This window comes from Triturus cristatus, chromosome 8, assembly GCF_964204655.1.
Source record: "Triturus cristatus chromosome 8, aTriCri1.1, whole genome shotgun sequence".
In the NCBI taxonomy this organism is placed as follows: Eukaryota; Metazoa; Chordata; class Amphibia; order Caudata; family Salamandridae; genus Triturus; species Triturus cristatus.
The window spans coordinates 1636861805-1636876081 of NC_140591.1; the positions used below are offsets into that span (position 1 = coordinate 1636861805).

The window sequence follows — 14277 nt, forward strand, 5'->3', positions numbered from 1 at the left end:
TGAGGGCAGGAGGGGCTGGGGAGTCTACAGGCAATGAAGCACATCGAGTCAGAGCCAGCATCAGCTCGATTAGACCCATGAAACCAGCCTGAAAAGGAGTGCTCGTCCATACTTCGACAGATCAACATACTGCATATGAGCATAAATAAACAGATATTTTGGGGCACATGCATCAGCCTAAATACTGATCGCAAACGGGCCGATTTGTAGAATCGGCCCCATTGCGACCGGTATTCAGGCAATTGGGATGCATCAACCCAAAACCCATTTACAATATAGGTAATCAAAAATTTTACGATTACCTAAATTGCGAATGCTTTTAGGGAATCGCAAATTGCGATTCCCTATTTGGGATGCATCAAAGCCTTTCCTAAATGTGACTTCGCATTTAGGAAACGCTAATTACCATCAAGTGCAAGATGATGGTAATTTGCAAAAACTTAGAAAACTGCACAAAAGTGAATTTTTCAAAGTGCCTTGTGGCATGTGACAATATCAAAAATGTGTTAAAGATAAAAACAAAAGAAGACAAGGCCCTAGCTACAGACGCGGTGCAGGCACAACATAGAGCCACACTCAGTAGGATCCATGAGGTTGGAGATAAACCAAGAAAACTGCTGGCTTGGCTTGATCAAAGGGAACAGTCGAACAGACTAGTAATAGAACTAAAAGGTGAGTCTGGCACACAATTGACAGACCCCTAGCAAGTTCCAGAAAAGTCTGGGAAACACTTTAAACAAATTTACAAATCCCAAACAGCCTTCACAGAAGTCCCTGTTGTCACATATCCCCCTCCCAGCCCTTTCAGCAGAAGACAGCCTGGCGATGGACAGTAAACTCGAAAGCGGAGGTCGAGCAGGCCATCAGAGATCTGCAAGCCGGGAAGGCGATGGGTCCTAATGGACTACCCATCGAGATGTACAAACTAGCCCCAGGCAAGATAGCACTGCATCTCACCAAGATGTTTTTAGAAAGCCAGAAACAGGGATCTCTTCCTGCAGACCAAAGAATGGATACAATAGTAGTAATTCGCAAAAGCGGAAAACCCAAAGATAACTGCTCCTCATACCGACCAATATCCTTTCTCAATGCCGAAATTAAGATCTCGACAAAAACTACTAGCCACCCGTCTGCTTCAGGTTATCTCAAAGCTTGTGCACCCTGATCAATCAGGTTTTATGCCGGTGAGAAACACCTCCCTTAACTTGCGACGCCTACACGGAGTGCTGAGTAGGCTTGACACAATACAGGAAGATGCATTGGTGATGTCCCTTGACGCCACAATGGCGTTCAATACAATCGAATGGCCAAACATGTTCACAGTTTTCAGGAAGATGGGATTTGGACCCAATTAAATGAGCTGGATTTAACTTCTGTATGAAGACCCACTGGCTCATGTCGTAGTCAATAACCGTAAATCCCTGATATTAGTCCTCAATAGGGGAACCAGGCAGGGCTGTCCCTAGTCCCCGCTGCTCTTCACTCTGATGTTGGAGCCCGTAGCAATGTGGGTACAGAAAGATCCTATCATAGGGGGACTTGAGTTGGCAGAGAGCTGGGAAGATCGTATCTCCAATTACGCCGATGATATTCTGTTGTAGCTGGCATCCATATCTTCACTAATTTTGGAAAATATTGGGGATACAGCATAAATTGGTCCAAATCAGTCATCTATAGGTTGAGAGGCAAATTCCCTCCCCTCCCCAAGGGCTTTATGATTACAGAGGCAACTGAGGGATTTGAATACCTGGGAATCTAAGTCACCAAAGATCTATATCATCAAAGACCCAGCACTGTGATATGAGCGTGATCTTTTGCCTCCTTTGCAGCGTCTCCGGAGCGACGTGAAAAATTGGAAGACACTCCCACTATCACTGCTGGGCCAACCCGCATTATTTAAAATGATGTAATTACCGCATTTTTTATATATCTTACATAACTCGCCAAGCCAAGTACGAGCAGATTTTTGTAAAGCCTTAGAGATCGAGCAGATAAAGCTCATATGGGAGGGAAAGTCACCCCGCATTTCGACAAAAAACTAACAAGGGGATGGTACGACGGAGGAATAGGACTCCCAGATGTCAAAAAATTCTACAGAGCGGCACAACTAGCAGCCATCAACCAATGTATATATTGGCCACAAGATGACCCGGGATACCAAACGGATAGGTGGCTTCTTCCAAATGCAAATTTTGCAAGAATACTCTTCTCCAACCCTAATAAATTGCATTTAACGGGCTCAACTGCACACGTGGTCCAAATATGGCATACAGTCAACAAAAGCATGGGATGGGCGTGGTGAATCACATAGGCCACCCCTCTCTGGGACACAGACAGTTTTGGCACCCTACGCAACACTAAGGGCTTTGACCATTGGGATGTTATAGCTGTCTCCCGGTTGGGAGACTTGTGGAAAAAGGGGGACGTGACCCCCGTGGCACAGTTGCAAACGGAATTTCAAATGGCAGAAAAAGAGAATTTTAGATATCTTTAGATATGACACGCCCTGCAAGCAGCTATCCCGAGAGGGACGTTGCTCCCTGAATTTTCCCCACTCGAAGATAGAATCCTGGATGAACATATGCCAATCAGAGCTATCTCCCTGACATACCAGAAACTAATTAATAATATGCCTGACCCCCTGCTACAATTCCGCGCACACGGGGAACAAGATGTCGCAGATCTGGGGGACGAGGATTTGCAGGAAGCCTTGGCGTCCCCCAGAGAAAACGCAATTTCCTCCAGGCTCAGATTGGTGCAACTAAAAGTACTGCACAGAACATACCTATCTGGCCCAGCACTAGTGAAAATGGGGTAGAGAGATGACTCCGGGTGCAGTAGACAGTGTGGACTAGAGGGTACTTTCATCCATATCATCTGGGAATAGGCACACATCAGAAGATATTGTTTAGCATTAACACAGTGTATCAAGGAAGTAATGGGGTCGAAAATAGAACCCAGGCAGAGGCTATGCCTGTTGAATATCTGGGGGCCCACAGACCTAAATAGCAAAGAGAGAACATGGGTGACACTGGGAATGAGTATCGCCAAGTGTAACATTGTGAGACTGTGGGGAGCGCATGAGTCACCAACAACCACTGAATCGAAGAGGGACATGGACTGGTGCATGATTTTGGAACAGACAATTTACAAATCAACGGGCTGTCCCAGAAAATGGTCACAAATATGGGAAAAATTAAATGATTATAGAGGGGGTATCTGTGAGCCTCCGAGGGGGAAACAGCGTCATATTATTTCACAAAATGAGTAAACCTGGCTGCTATTGTGTGAGCAGATGTAAAATGTTAGCTCTGAGAATAATAATGCATGTCTCATGTAACAACAAATTACTGACTTGCTATCTGTTTGTGAAGTGCTGAAGTCGTCATCAATAAAAATAATTATTTAAAAAACTGTTAGACATTGGGTTTCTGGTTGGCAGGGGTATGCACCCTGTCCAAGGAAAAACCACAATCCTAGTCAGTGTAAGTCACCACACACCCTAAATTATCTTGAGCTCTCAGAACACTCAGGCTTAACTGAAGAGGCAATGTGTAAAGTACTTGTGCAACACTTCAAACAGTAACACAGTGAAAAAAACACAAAAAAACTCCACACAAGGTTAGTGAAATAAAAGTGAATTTTATATAGGTTAAACAAGACCAAAGTGAAAAATGAAAAATCCAAGAAGTAGAAGTCGAGATATGAATTATTAAGGAATAAATGCAAAACAGCGATTAGAAGCAATAAGTGCTTATATGGGTGATCTGGTTGAAGTGGACAGGGGCAAAGTCAAAAGTTCAGGCCGACCGCGATACAGCGTGGGCCGGATACCGGGACCCACTTGGGCCCACTGAACCAAAGTACCTTGATTGGGATGCATAATTGTCGGTGAATATGCGCGTTGTTGCCAAAATGATGCGTAGGTGTCTAGCCATGTAGTGGACGAGATCCATTGATTTACTTGACACAACTGTGGAGAGGATGCTCTGGTTTTGACTCATGCAAAGGCAAAGATCGGCCAGTTTCAATAAGGATGCATGAGTTCTGGATACAGAAGAAACTTTGGCCTCACTTCCAAGGGTCCAGGACTGGGGTGGCAACACCTGGCAGGGCAGACTCGCAGCTTGTAGAATACAGAAACATGTAGTTGAAGTATTTGATTGTCAGGATTAGAACAGGGGGCAATCCAGTAGGCCTTTGGAGTCACTCTGGCTTCAAGTGATGCAAGTCCAGTCCTTCTCAATTAAGAAGGAGTACAGCAGGCAGCAGGGCAGCTCAGGGTGGCAAGATCATTGCAAGGCAAGAGCCCACCAAAATGGCAGTCCAACAGAGTGGCAGTCCTTCCAGTAGCCCAGCAGCTCTACTTCTGCTAGTGTAGTCACAGCTCCAGAAGTGAACTGAAGTCATGGTGTCAGAGGTGTATTACTTATACCAATGTATGCCTTTGAAGTGGGGGAGACTTCAAAGAAATCTTTGAAATGCACAGAGGTCCTCTCTTCCTGCCCTGGCTCCAGACTCAATACAGGGGGATGTTCAGCCTTTTGTATTGGTATAGGACACATCCTATTCAGGTGTAGGTATTGTCTCCTCCCGCCCATCCTGACCAGGATGGCCCATCGGTATGTAGATGGCCCATCAGTCAAATCTAAGCTTCCTTTGTGTGTGGCTGTCTGGTGGGAATGCTAAAGCCCAGATGTCACCCACCCAGACATGTATTCAGAAAGGGCTGCAGGCACAGAATAGCTAAAGGAAGAGAATGCCATCTTTCTAAAAGTAAACACAAAGAGATGATGGACGGAGCACAGATCGGGGTTAAATCCATCATCGTTCTTTAGCTCACTTCGCCACCCCAATTCAGGCCCAGCTATATGCAAATCAGTCTTGACCCTGTCCCTCATGCGAACAGTCAAGCACGAACTTCTAAGCCAGGTCTTCCCTGGACCGGAAACAAGCATCCTGGGACCAGTTTCAGGGTGACACCACTCATCAGCCAGGATAGCTTGAATTCAGTAGCAAAGTGAGCAAGGGACCCACGTCTGGGCATACCCTGCTAACTTAGGATGAACAAAGCAAACACAAAGAGATGATGGACGGAACAGTAAAACTTTTCAGATGATCACCCCCAGTCACAGATCTGGGTTGAATCCCTCATTGTCCTTAGCTCTCTTCGCCACCCCAGTTCAAACCCAGCTATATGCAAATCAGTCTTGACCCTGTGCATCATGGGAACAGGCAAGCGCGAATTGCCAAGCCAGGTCTTCCCTGGACCGGAAACAAGCATTTTGGAATAGATTTGGGGTAACAACCCTCATAAGCCAGGTTAGCTTGAATTCAGTGGCAAAGTGAGCTAGGGACCCATGTCTGGGCATAGCCTGTCAACTTAGGGCGAACAAAGCAAACACAAAGAGATGATGGGCGGAGCACTTAAACTTTTCAGAGACTCACCCCCAGTCACTGATCTTGGTTGAATCCATCATCACTCTTTAGCTCAATCTTCTAAAAGTGGCATTTTCAGACTTGCAACTTAAAATGCAACTTCACTATAAGTTGTGATTGTAAATGGTGAGTCCAGTGACACCAAACTTGAAAAGTCTATCTCTTCACAATAGGAAAATACTTTTAAAAGATGTAATTAGGTAATCCAATGCTATTCTAAAGGAGGGATAGGCCTTGCAGTAGTGAAAAACATGTTTGGTTTTTTTTCACTACCAGGATAATTAAAACTTAAAAGTACACGTCCTGCCTTTTAAATATATTGCACCCTGACTTTAGGGTCATGCAGGGGCTAACTTAGGGGTGACTTGTGCGCACAAAAAGGGAAGGTCTAGGCCTGGCAAGAGGTTTATCTTTCCAGGTCAAAGCGGCAGTGTTTAACTGCACAGTCAGGCTCTGCAATGTCAAGTCTGAGACAAGTTTAAAGGCCTACGTACATGGGTGGCACAATGATTGCTGCAGGCCCACTATGAGCATTTAATTTACAGAACCTCGGCACATGAAAGGCACTTGACTAAAGACTTAAAAGTAAATTAAATTTGCCAATTTAGGTGAAGCCAATATTACAATTTTTAGGGGTAAGAACACAAGCACTTTAGCACTGGTCAGCAGTGGTAAATTGCACAGAGTTCATAAATCAGAAAAAACGTGGTCAGAAAATGGATGAAGTGAGGCAAAAAGGTGGGGAAAGGCTACCATAAGGCTTTCAGTTCTAAGAGTCAGCAGGCCGTCTGCTTTCACTTTAAATGCCTTCCTGCTTAACCTGTCTATTCCGTGGAGCGTGACCTAAGTACAGTTTCCGGCTACTGGCCAGTGGCTAGTAGCCAGTGTGTGGTTCTACTGGCTGCCCACTTCAGACGGTACTTTTTAGGTCGAGCCTAGGCAGCACTGTCTGCAAGACCTGCAGTAATGCCTGTTGCTTACCATGTGCTGAGTCCAGCGTCCCTCATCTTTCCTGCCTCCTAATTGGTTCATACACCTGACCGATCACTTCTGTTTCAGCCTGAGGAGCACTGCTCAACTACAGATTTATTCCTTTGATAAGTGGCCGTCTGCTTTGATACAGGTACTATTTCTTTTACCCCCTCCTATTCCCCTGCCCTCTTTGCCAAGGTGTGTATTTTCACGCTATAGTAATTAATTATACCATCCTGTTTTGTTGATTATTATGTGTCGCTCGTTGACTTTAATAATGCTTGTTTAGTTTTTCCTCTTTTTGCTTGCGAGCTAAACACACTTAGAAAACCGCATTATTTTACGTTGGTAATGGTTTTCGAGTGGAGGTGTGGGGAAGCAGCTTTCTTTTTAATTCTACATTTCTTTTCAATAAGAGGCTCTTTAAAACAAAACCTTGCCTTCCTTTTCATGCCGTGTGTTGGTGATTGTGTTCATTTAAGGAGTTTGTCCTTTTTGGGGCGGCAGGATATAGTGCCCCCTTTAATCAGAGATCTGAAGTAAGACCCCAGAATGCAGCAGATATAAATGCTTTTGGAGAGCAAAATGCCATGGACTCTGACAGAGCTTTAGAGATGGATTTAGAAGATGTAAAGACAGAGAGCGAGTAGCCCTCTTGGCTCTATATTAGGCGTGGAAATGTTAAGACTGGTTGGAGTTTAAGTCTATTCTGCACAGAATGCTTTGCCAAAGGGATATATTTAGTTAGCTAGGTGAATTATGCGCACAGTGACATCTCCAAGGCAGCCTTTGGACATTGGAAGCACTTAAAATATGAATGTTTTAAATTCTAGTATTTCTGAGAAGAACCGGTTGTGCTTCCCGTTCTGAAACCCCAAAGCCCATGGTATGTTTCTGGCATGTTCCTCTGCGAGGGCCCCATCAATTTGCGTTATGTCACTGAAGGTATACCGTGATATCTGCACGCAGTATGACATGGCAACATGTTCTTATGCTCCTTCTTTTATTTTTCCTTCCTTTTCTCCACGTCTTGTTGTCACTAAGCGTCTGAGGCAGATTTAGGACTTATGTACCCAATACTAGGACACCGCGTGCCGTAACATCATATTGTCCCGTCTCCTCAGTAACTTATTATTCATTTTTAGATGAAGCCTCGCAAGACCTGTTGTATCCTCTTCTGTGGGCTTTGGCATACCCACCGATTGCCATTGGCTGCTATCTATGGCATTCAGAAATGCTGGCTCGTTATTGGTGCATTTATGTAAATTTCCCCCCTTTGTGTGTTTAGATCCCTTTCCCGTGATTTCACTGAGAGGAAATTCTGTTTGGGCTTCACACTGTACAGCGTGGATGGCCCTTCCTCCTGTTTGGGCATTGCAGCCTTGATACAGCGTGGTTCCCTCCCATCTTGCTGCCACCAGCTGCATGGAGCTTCAATGTTTTGTAAGTGCTCCTCGTTCACACAGCTTGTGTTTTTTTGTTGGTCTGCCTTGTTTATCTTCTCAAATGCATGCTGGTATGTGTGGTTCAACAGTTTGTTTCAAATATTTTCTTGCTCTCGAGTGGGCACGTCCTAGCACACTTCTCGCCCTCCATTGGGCATGGCAGCATTGTTTCCGGATTTCTTGGATGCCTTTTTGTATTCTCCCTGCTTGTTCCGTTCTGTCTTGTCAAGTCATAAGCCAAAACAGACCCGGTGTATCCATGCTTTCAGCAGCGGCAGCCCAAGCCCTAATTAATTTCAGAGGCTCCAAAGAGGGTCTAAGTCAAGACGAGTTGGGCGCTCATTACTTTGCGATGGTGCGTACTCACGGTAGAACTACACCCTTTCAAATGATACCGGTCCATCTTCACCAGAAATAAGGACCGAGTTGCACTCCCAGGTCAAGCTTTTTTATAAAAGATAATTAGCAGCAGGCACATCTGGTGATAAACCTCCTCTCTGATGCTTTTTATTCTGCCTGGACCTTGCTCACAGATGTATCCAACTGACAGGGTGATGGAGAAACCTGGAGCCCGATTTATCAACTTGGCCTGATGTCGAGGACCTATGAGTGCAGCCACTAGGAGGAGAACATCTGGATGCCCATTTCTCGACCCTCTAGGTGCTGAATGTCTGAAGAGGCCATGTGGGTGCACTTCTGGAGGTGAAGAAACCTCTGTTGCTAAGTTCCTCTGCGTTGCAGGAACTGGGTTTCTTGTGAAGTTCCTCTGCGCAGATCTGAGAAAAAGAAACCTTAGACACGATTTCCCCAGGCCGCATTGATGAGGGAGTTGTGAGTACGACTAACATTCACTGGAGCCGACGGCTTTTCCCAATAGCCCCAAGCAAAGCCACTCCCTGTACTTTAACTTGAGCACTGGGGCGTTTCTCTCTGGTCAGTGAGAGTTAAGGTATGTACCTCATCAGTGGAGCAAATTTGCTTGGAAATTCTTTGTTAGACTCCATTTATTTGTGGAAAAGGCTTTCATTTGAGCCTTACTTCAATTTCAATTGTTTTTTTGCATGCAGTATTATACTGGCAATGTCTGTTAAAAGTGTCCACGTTCATCTGCTGCACAGAAATTGAACAGTGAAAGTAGCATTCTTGCAGCTAAAGGACTTGTTTGAGCAGAGCTGTGTGTTAACTCTTAGACTAAGCTTTACTCAGGCAGTCACACTTGGAAGGGCCTTGGTGTGAGAGGAAGGTCTATTGTTGTGTCTAAATTCTTCATTTGTTGTAGTACTGGTAGTTATGGACAAAAGAGTAGAAAGGTATAAAGTGCAGATGTACAAATATATGTAAGGTATATGCAGCTAGACTTTGTCCTCTAGACATGACCAAGACTGAGATTAAGCTTGAATTGTTTTGTTTCTTTGCAATGTTGTATTCCTTTCCACAGGACTGTACCAACCCCTTTTTAGCAAGGTTGCTATACTTTAAATAGTATAGTATAGTCTATAGCACCAGTTTATCAAGGCTGTTTTACTCCCGATAGAACAGTACCAGCTGTTCTTTGAAGACATGCTATACTTTTAATTAAACAGCATCTTTTGCGCTTCTCAGCAGGGATGCCATGCTGTTAATGGGGCAGGACCAGCTCATGTCTGTAGGGCTTGGGTACCATCAATAGGCCAGTACAGGCACTTCTCAGCAGAGCTGCCCTACTGTTAATGGTGCAGTACCGGCTAATGTCAGTAGTGCTTGCATACCCATAACAGGCCAGTACAGGCACTTATCAGTTGGGCTTCCCTACCGTTAATAGGGCAGGACCGGCTCAAGTCAGTAGGGCTTGGCTACCCTCAATAGGCCAGTACAGGCACTTCTCAGCAGGGCTGCCCTACCGTTAATGGGGCAGGACCGGCTCATCTAAGTAGGGATTCAATACCCATAATAGGCCAGTATGGCACTCCTCAGCAGTGCTGCCCGTCTGTTAATTGGGCAATACCGGCTAATGTCAGTAGTGTTCGGATACCCATAATAGGCCAGTACAGGCACTTCTCAGCAGGGCTGCCCTACCATTAATGGGGTAGAACTGGCTTGAGTCAGTAGTGCTTGGATACCCTCAATAGGCCAGTACAGGCACTTCTCAGCAGGGCTGCCCTACCATTAATGGGGTAGGACCGGCTCGAGTCAGTAGGGCTTGGATACCCTCAATAGGCCAGTACAGGCACTTCTCAGCAGGGCTGCCCTACTGTTAATGAGGCAGTACAAGCTTGTGCCAGTAGCGCTTGGATACCCTCAATATGCCAGTACAGGTACTTCTCAGCAGGGCTGCCCTACTGTTACTGGGGCAGTACCTGCTCATGTCAGTAGGGCTTGGATACCCATAACAGGCCAGTACAGGCACTTCTCAGCAGGGCTGCCCTACCGTTAATGGGCCAGGACGGGCTTGTGTCAGTAGGGCTTGGATACCGCCAATAGGCCAGTTCAGGCACTTCTCAGCAGGGCTGCCCTACTGTTAATGGGGCAGGACCGGCTCGTGTAAGTAGGGATTCGATACCCATAATAGGCCAGTACTGGCACTTCTCAGCAGGGCTACCCTACCGTTAATGGTGCAGTACTGGCTCGAGTCAATAGAGATTTGATACTCGTTATAGGCCAGTACAGGTACTTCTCAGCAGGGGTGCCCTACTGTTAATGGGGCAGGACCGGCTCGTGTAAGTAGGGATTCGATACCCATAATAGGCCAGTACAGGCACTTCTCAGCAGGGCTGCCCTACCGTTAATGGGCCAGGACGGGCTTGTGTCAGTAGGGCTTGGATACCGCCAATAGGCCAGTTCAGGCACTTCTCAGCAGGGCTGCCCTACTGTTAATGGGGCAGGACCGGCTCGTGTAAGTAGGGATTTGATACCCATAATAGGCCAGTACTGGCACTTCAAAGCAGGGCTACCCTACCGTTAATGGTGCAGTACTGGCTCGAGTCAATAGAGATTTGATACTCGTTATAGGCCAGTACAGGTACTTCTCAGCAGGGCTGCCCTACTGTTAATGGGGCAGGACCGGCTCGTGTAAGTAGGGATTCGATACCCATAATAGGCCAGTACAGGCACTTCTCAGCAGGGCTGCCCTACTGTTAATGGGGCAGTGTCGGCTCGAGCCACCAGCACTTGGATACCCCCAATAGGCCAGTACAGGCACTTGTCAATGGGGCTGCCCTACTGTTAATGGGGCAGAACCAGCTCATGCCAGTAGCACTTTTATACCCATAACAAGTCAGTATTGGCACTTCTCAGCAGGGCTTTTATGTGTGTTTCACCAGACTGTACCAGCAACACTCACAAGGGCTTGTGTAGTCTTGATAGTATAGTGCCAATACTTCCAATTAGGGCTGCTAGTAGTAGGTAGGGATACCAAACATCACCATGCAAAATCCTGGCCTTAAATTTGACAGGTCTGGCCGCAAAATCCTGGCCTTAAATTTGACAGGTCTGGCCGCAAAATCCTGGCCTTAAATTTGACAGGTCTAGTCTTAAAAAAATGACAGGGCTGGCCGCAAAATCCTGGCCTTAAGGCTTTAAAGGTGACAGGGCTGGCCGCAAAATCCTGGCCTGAAGGCTTTAAATGTGACAGGGCTGGCCGCAAAATCCTGGCCTTAAGGCTTTAAAGGTGACAGGGCTAGCCGCAAACTGCTGGCCTTAAATATCTCTGGTTTTAAAAGGGGTGACATGTAGGGCTAGTCCTAAAAGTGGCAGGTCTGGCTGCAAAACATGGATAGTTGTGTATATGTTTAAAAGTGTGCAGAAAAGTCCGTGCATGTAGGAGGGAAATGTCTGGGCCTGTTTTAAAACTGTGGGGGTTGCAGACAGCTGGTGGGTGAACAGCTGCGGAGCAGTCCTGAGGCCACGTGACCGTGTTGTGTTATAGAGGTGTACGCCTCTTTTAGGGGTTGTGGTTTCTTAGAATACATATAAGCATGTGGCAAGAGCCGTGTACAGCAAGCAGACGTTTGAATACGCCAAGGGACCCACAGCCAAAATGAAGAGATACAACCCGTTCGTGAACAGACCTGTGGTGGATGGCTCCCAGGCTGTTATCAATAGATATTACCGCAGCTTAACACCTCTGGTAATGGACGAGAATGCTCAACAAGAAACACCTAGGGATATGGGCTGCGACGTTACTGGTTTTGGCAACGGCCTGTGTAGGCCTATGGAAGAACTTAGGCTCAAGGATCACGGTTGCCGGATGGTCCCTGTTAAGTTCGACAGCAGCGAAAGTGAGGGCTCGTGTAGTGGCAGTGTGCTTGCTGGCCCCAGTTCAGTGGACATGGAGGAAGATGAAGAAGTTGTAGCACCTCCTAACACACCCGTCTATGAAGACATGGACCTTCAGGAGAAAACGGCTGCTGAGAAGGCCGGTCTGCAGCAGCCTGGGACAAGCGTCGAAGATGTTGGGGCCTCGCAGGACATTAACGACTCGCAAGATTTCAGAGCCGCCGCAGAGGGCCGTGATAATGCAGAGGTTAGTAGGAAAATGTTATGAGCCGGTAGTTACAAAAATGATGTATTTTATTTCTTCAACTAACGTATTGTCATTCTTGCGTCTTTTGACCCCTAGAGAGCAAAACCCACTGGATGCAGCTACTTCATAATGCACTATGGTAAAGAGGCTGTAACACCTCCTAACACACCCGTCTATGAAGACATGGACTTTCAGGAGAATACGGCTGCAGAGAAGGATCTTCTGCAACAGCCTGGTACAAGCGCCGAAGATGATGGGTCCTCGCAGGACATTAGCGACTCGCAAGATTTCAGAGCCGTCGCAGAGGCCGGTGAAAATGCAGAGGTTAGTAGGAAAATGTTATGAGCAGATAGTTCCAAAAATGATGTATTTTATTTCTTCAACTAACGTATTGTCATTCTTTCGTCTTTTGAACCTAGAGAGAAACCCTAAAAAGGCCTGCGTCAGAGTGGAGGCATGTGTCAGGGTGGCGACCTGCAAAAGCGAACAATGTAATTTCCAATTGTCTGTGGTGTTCAAAACAAGCTGAAAGTTCCACATGTCAAAACCGTGAGGGCTGCGATAAGTGTGTATGCGGCTCCGACGCGTGTGAAAAGGAAGAGCCTGGTACGACCTACGACGACAGGCATGCAGTTAAGGCTTTCGTCGCGTCGGTGGTCCTAAACTGTGTCAAACGTGACTATTACAGCCTTTGTCAAGGTCATCAAATCAAAGATCCTCAGCAGGCGGCGCACGAATGCTTGTGTGAATCATACAGAACAAGAACAATACGTTATATTTGTACTTTGCTAGACCCTTACAAGGTGTATAAACTGCTAAGGGTTGTGTATGGGTTGTACAATGAAAAGAAATATGTGCACCCTGATATGTTGAGGATCTTGACAGTGGCAATCAATGAGATCCGATACGCCTTGGACCCTAGCATAAAACTAACCGTTATGCAGGGAATGGACACTGCTTTCAATAGAAGGATGATAGAAAGACTCATATCAAGGCGTATGTGTAATCTATATAAAAAAAATAGACAAGCAGGGGCTTTGGCCCCCCGAAGACTGTTTTAAACAAGGTCTTATGTAACGTTAAATGATAGCGTGTATTTAGAACAAACTAGTAGAGTGTTAAACCCAAAAGGGTGACTATGTGTTAAGCCGTACTTACTATGCATAATGTGAAAAGATATGAAACCATTGTCTATGATTTTGCTAACATTCCTTATTTTTTAATAAAATGTTCTTACACAAAACAAGCGTCATTCATTGCATGGTGTGTAACGGCTGATAACATGCAGGGGGGTATGTTAAGAAAACTTTATTATGATACTAGGGGAGTTGGCAGCTTGGGGAGCGCCGAAGCTCTATATAGAAGGGCTGTGGATGAAAAGGAGTCGGTAAGCAGAGAAGCAGTGAAAACGTGGTTATCAGGCGAGGAGGCATATTCACTCCATAAAACGGCCAGAAGACATTTTAAGAGACGCCCGACAATCGTTAATGCGCAAATAGATTATCAATGGCAAGCGGACATAATAAGTCTTCAAGATATAGCAAAACATAACAACGGCACTTGTTATATATTAACTGTCATAGATGTGTTGTCCAAGTACGCCTACGCAGAGGCGCTGCGTGATAAAAGTGGGGCTAGCGTCACAGCCGCTTTTAAAGCCGTCTTCGATAAGGGGCGTATTCCTCAAAAACTACAAACAGACGCCGGAAAAGAATTCTTAAATAAGGCATTTCAGAAATTATTAAAGCAACACAATGTTCAACATTTTGTAACACACACGGAGGTAAAAGCAGCTGTTGTAGAACGGTTTAACAGAACCTTAAAGTCTAAGATGTGGAGGTATTTTACGGCCCACAACACCTACAGATACGTGGATGTTCTGCAGGCTTTTTTAGCTGTATATAATGCCAGTTATGATAG

The 14277-nt window shown here is 45.8% G+C and overlaps 1 protein-coding gene across 1 annotated transcript in view; it reads left to right on the plus strand.

The window, feature by feature from the left end:
- LOC146808470 (uncharacterized) overlaps window positions 1-13418 on the plus strand; it is a 133920-nt gene extending 120502 nt beyond the window's left edge. The window contains exon 2 of the mRNA XM_085623956.1: window positions 12777-13418. Within this exon, the coding sequence (XP_085480082.1) occupies window positions 12777-13418 (642 nt within the window). The remainder of the gene's footprint in view (window positions 1-12776) is intronic.
- Window positions 13419-14277: the final 859 nt, after the last annotated feature.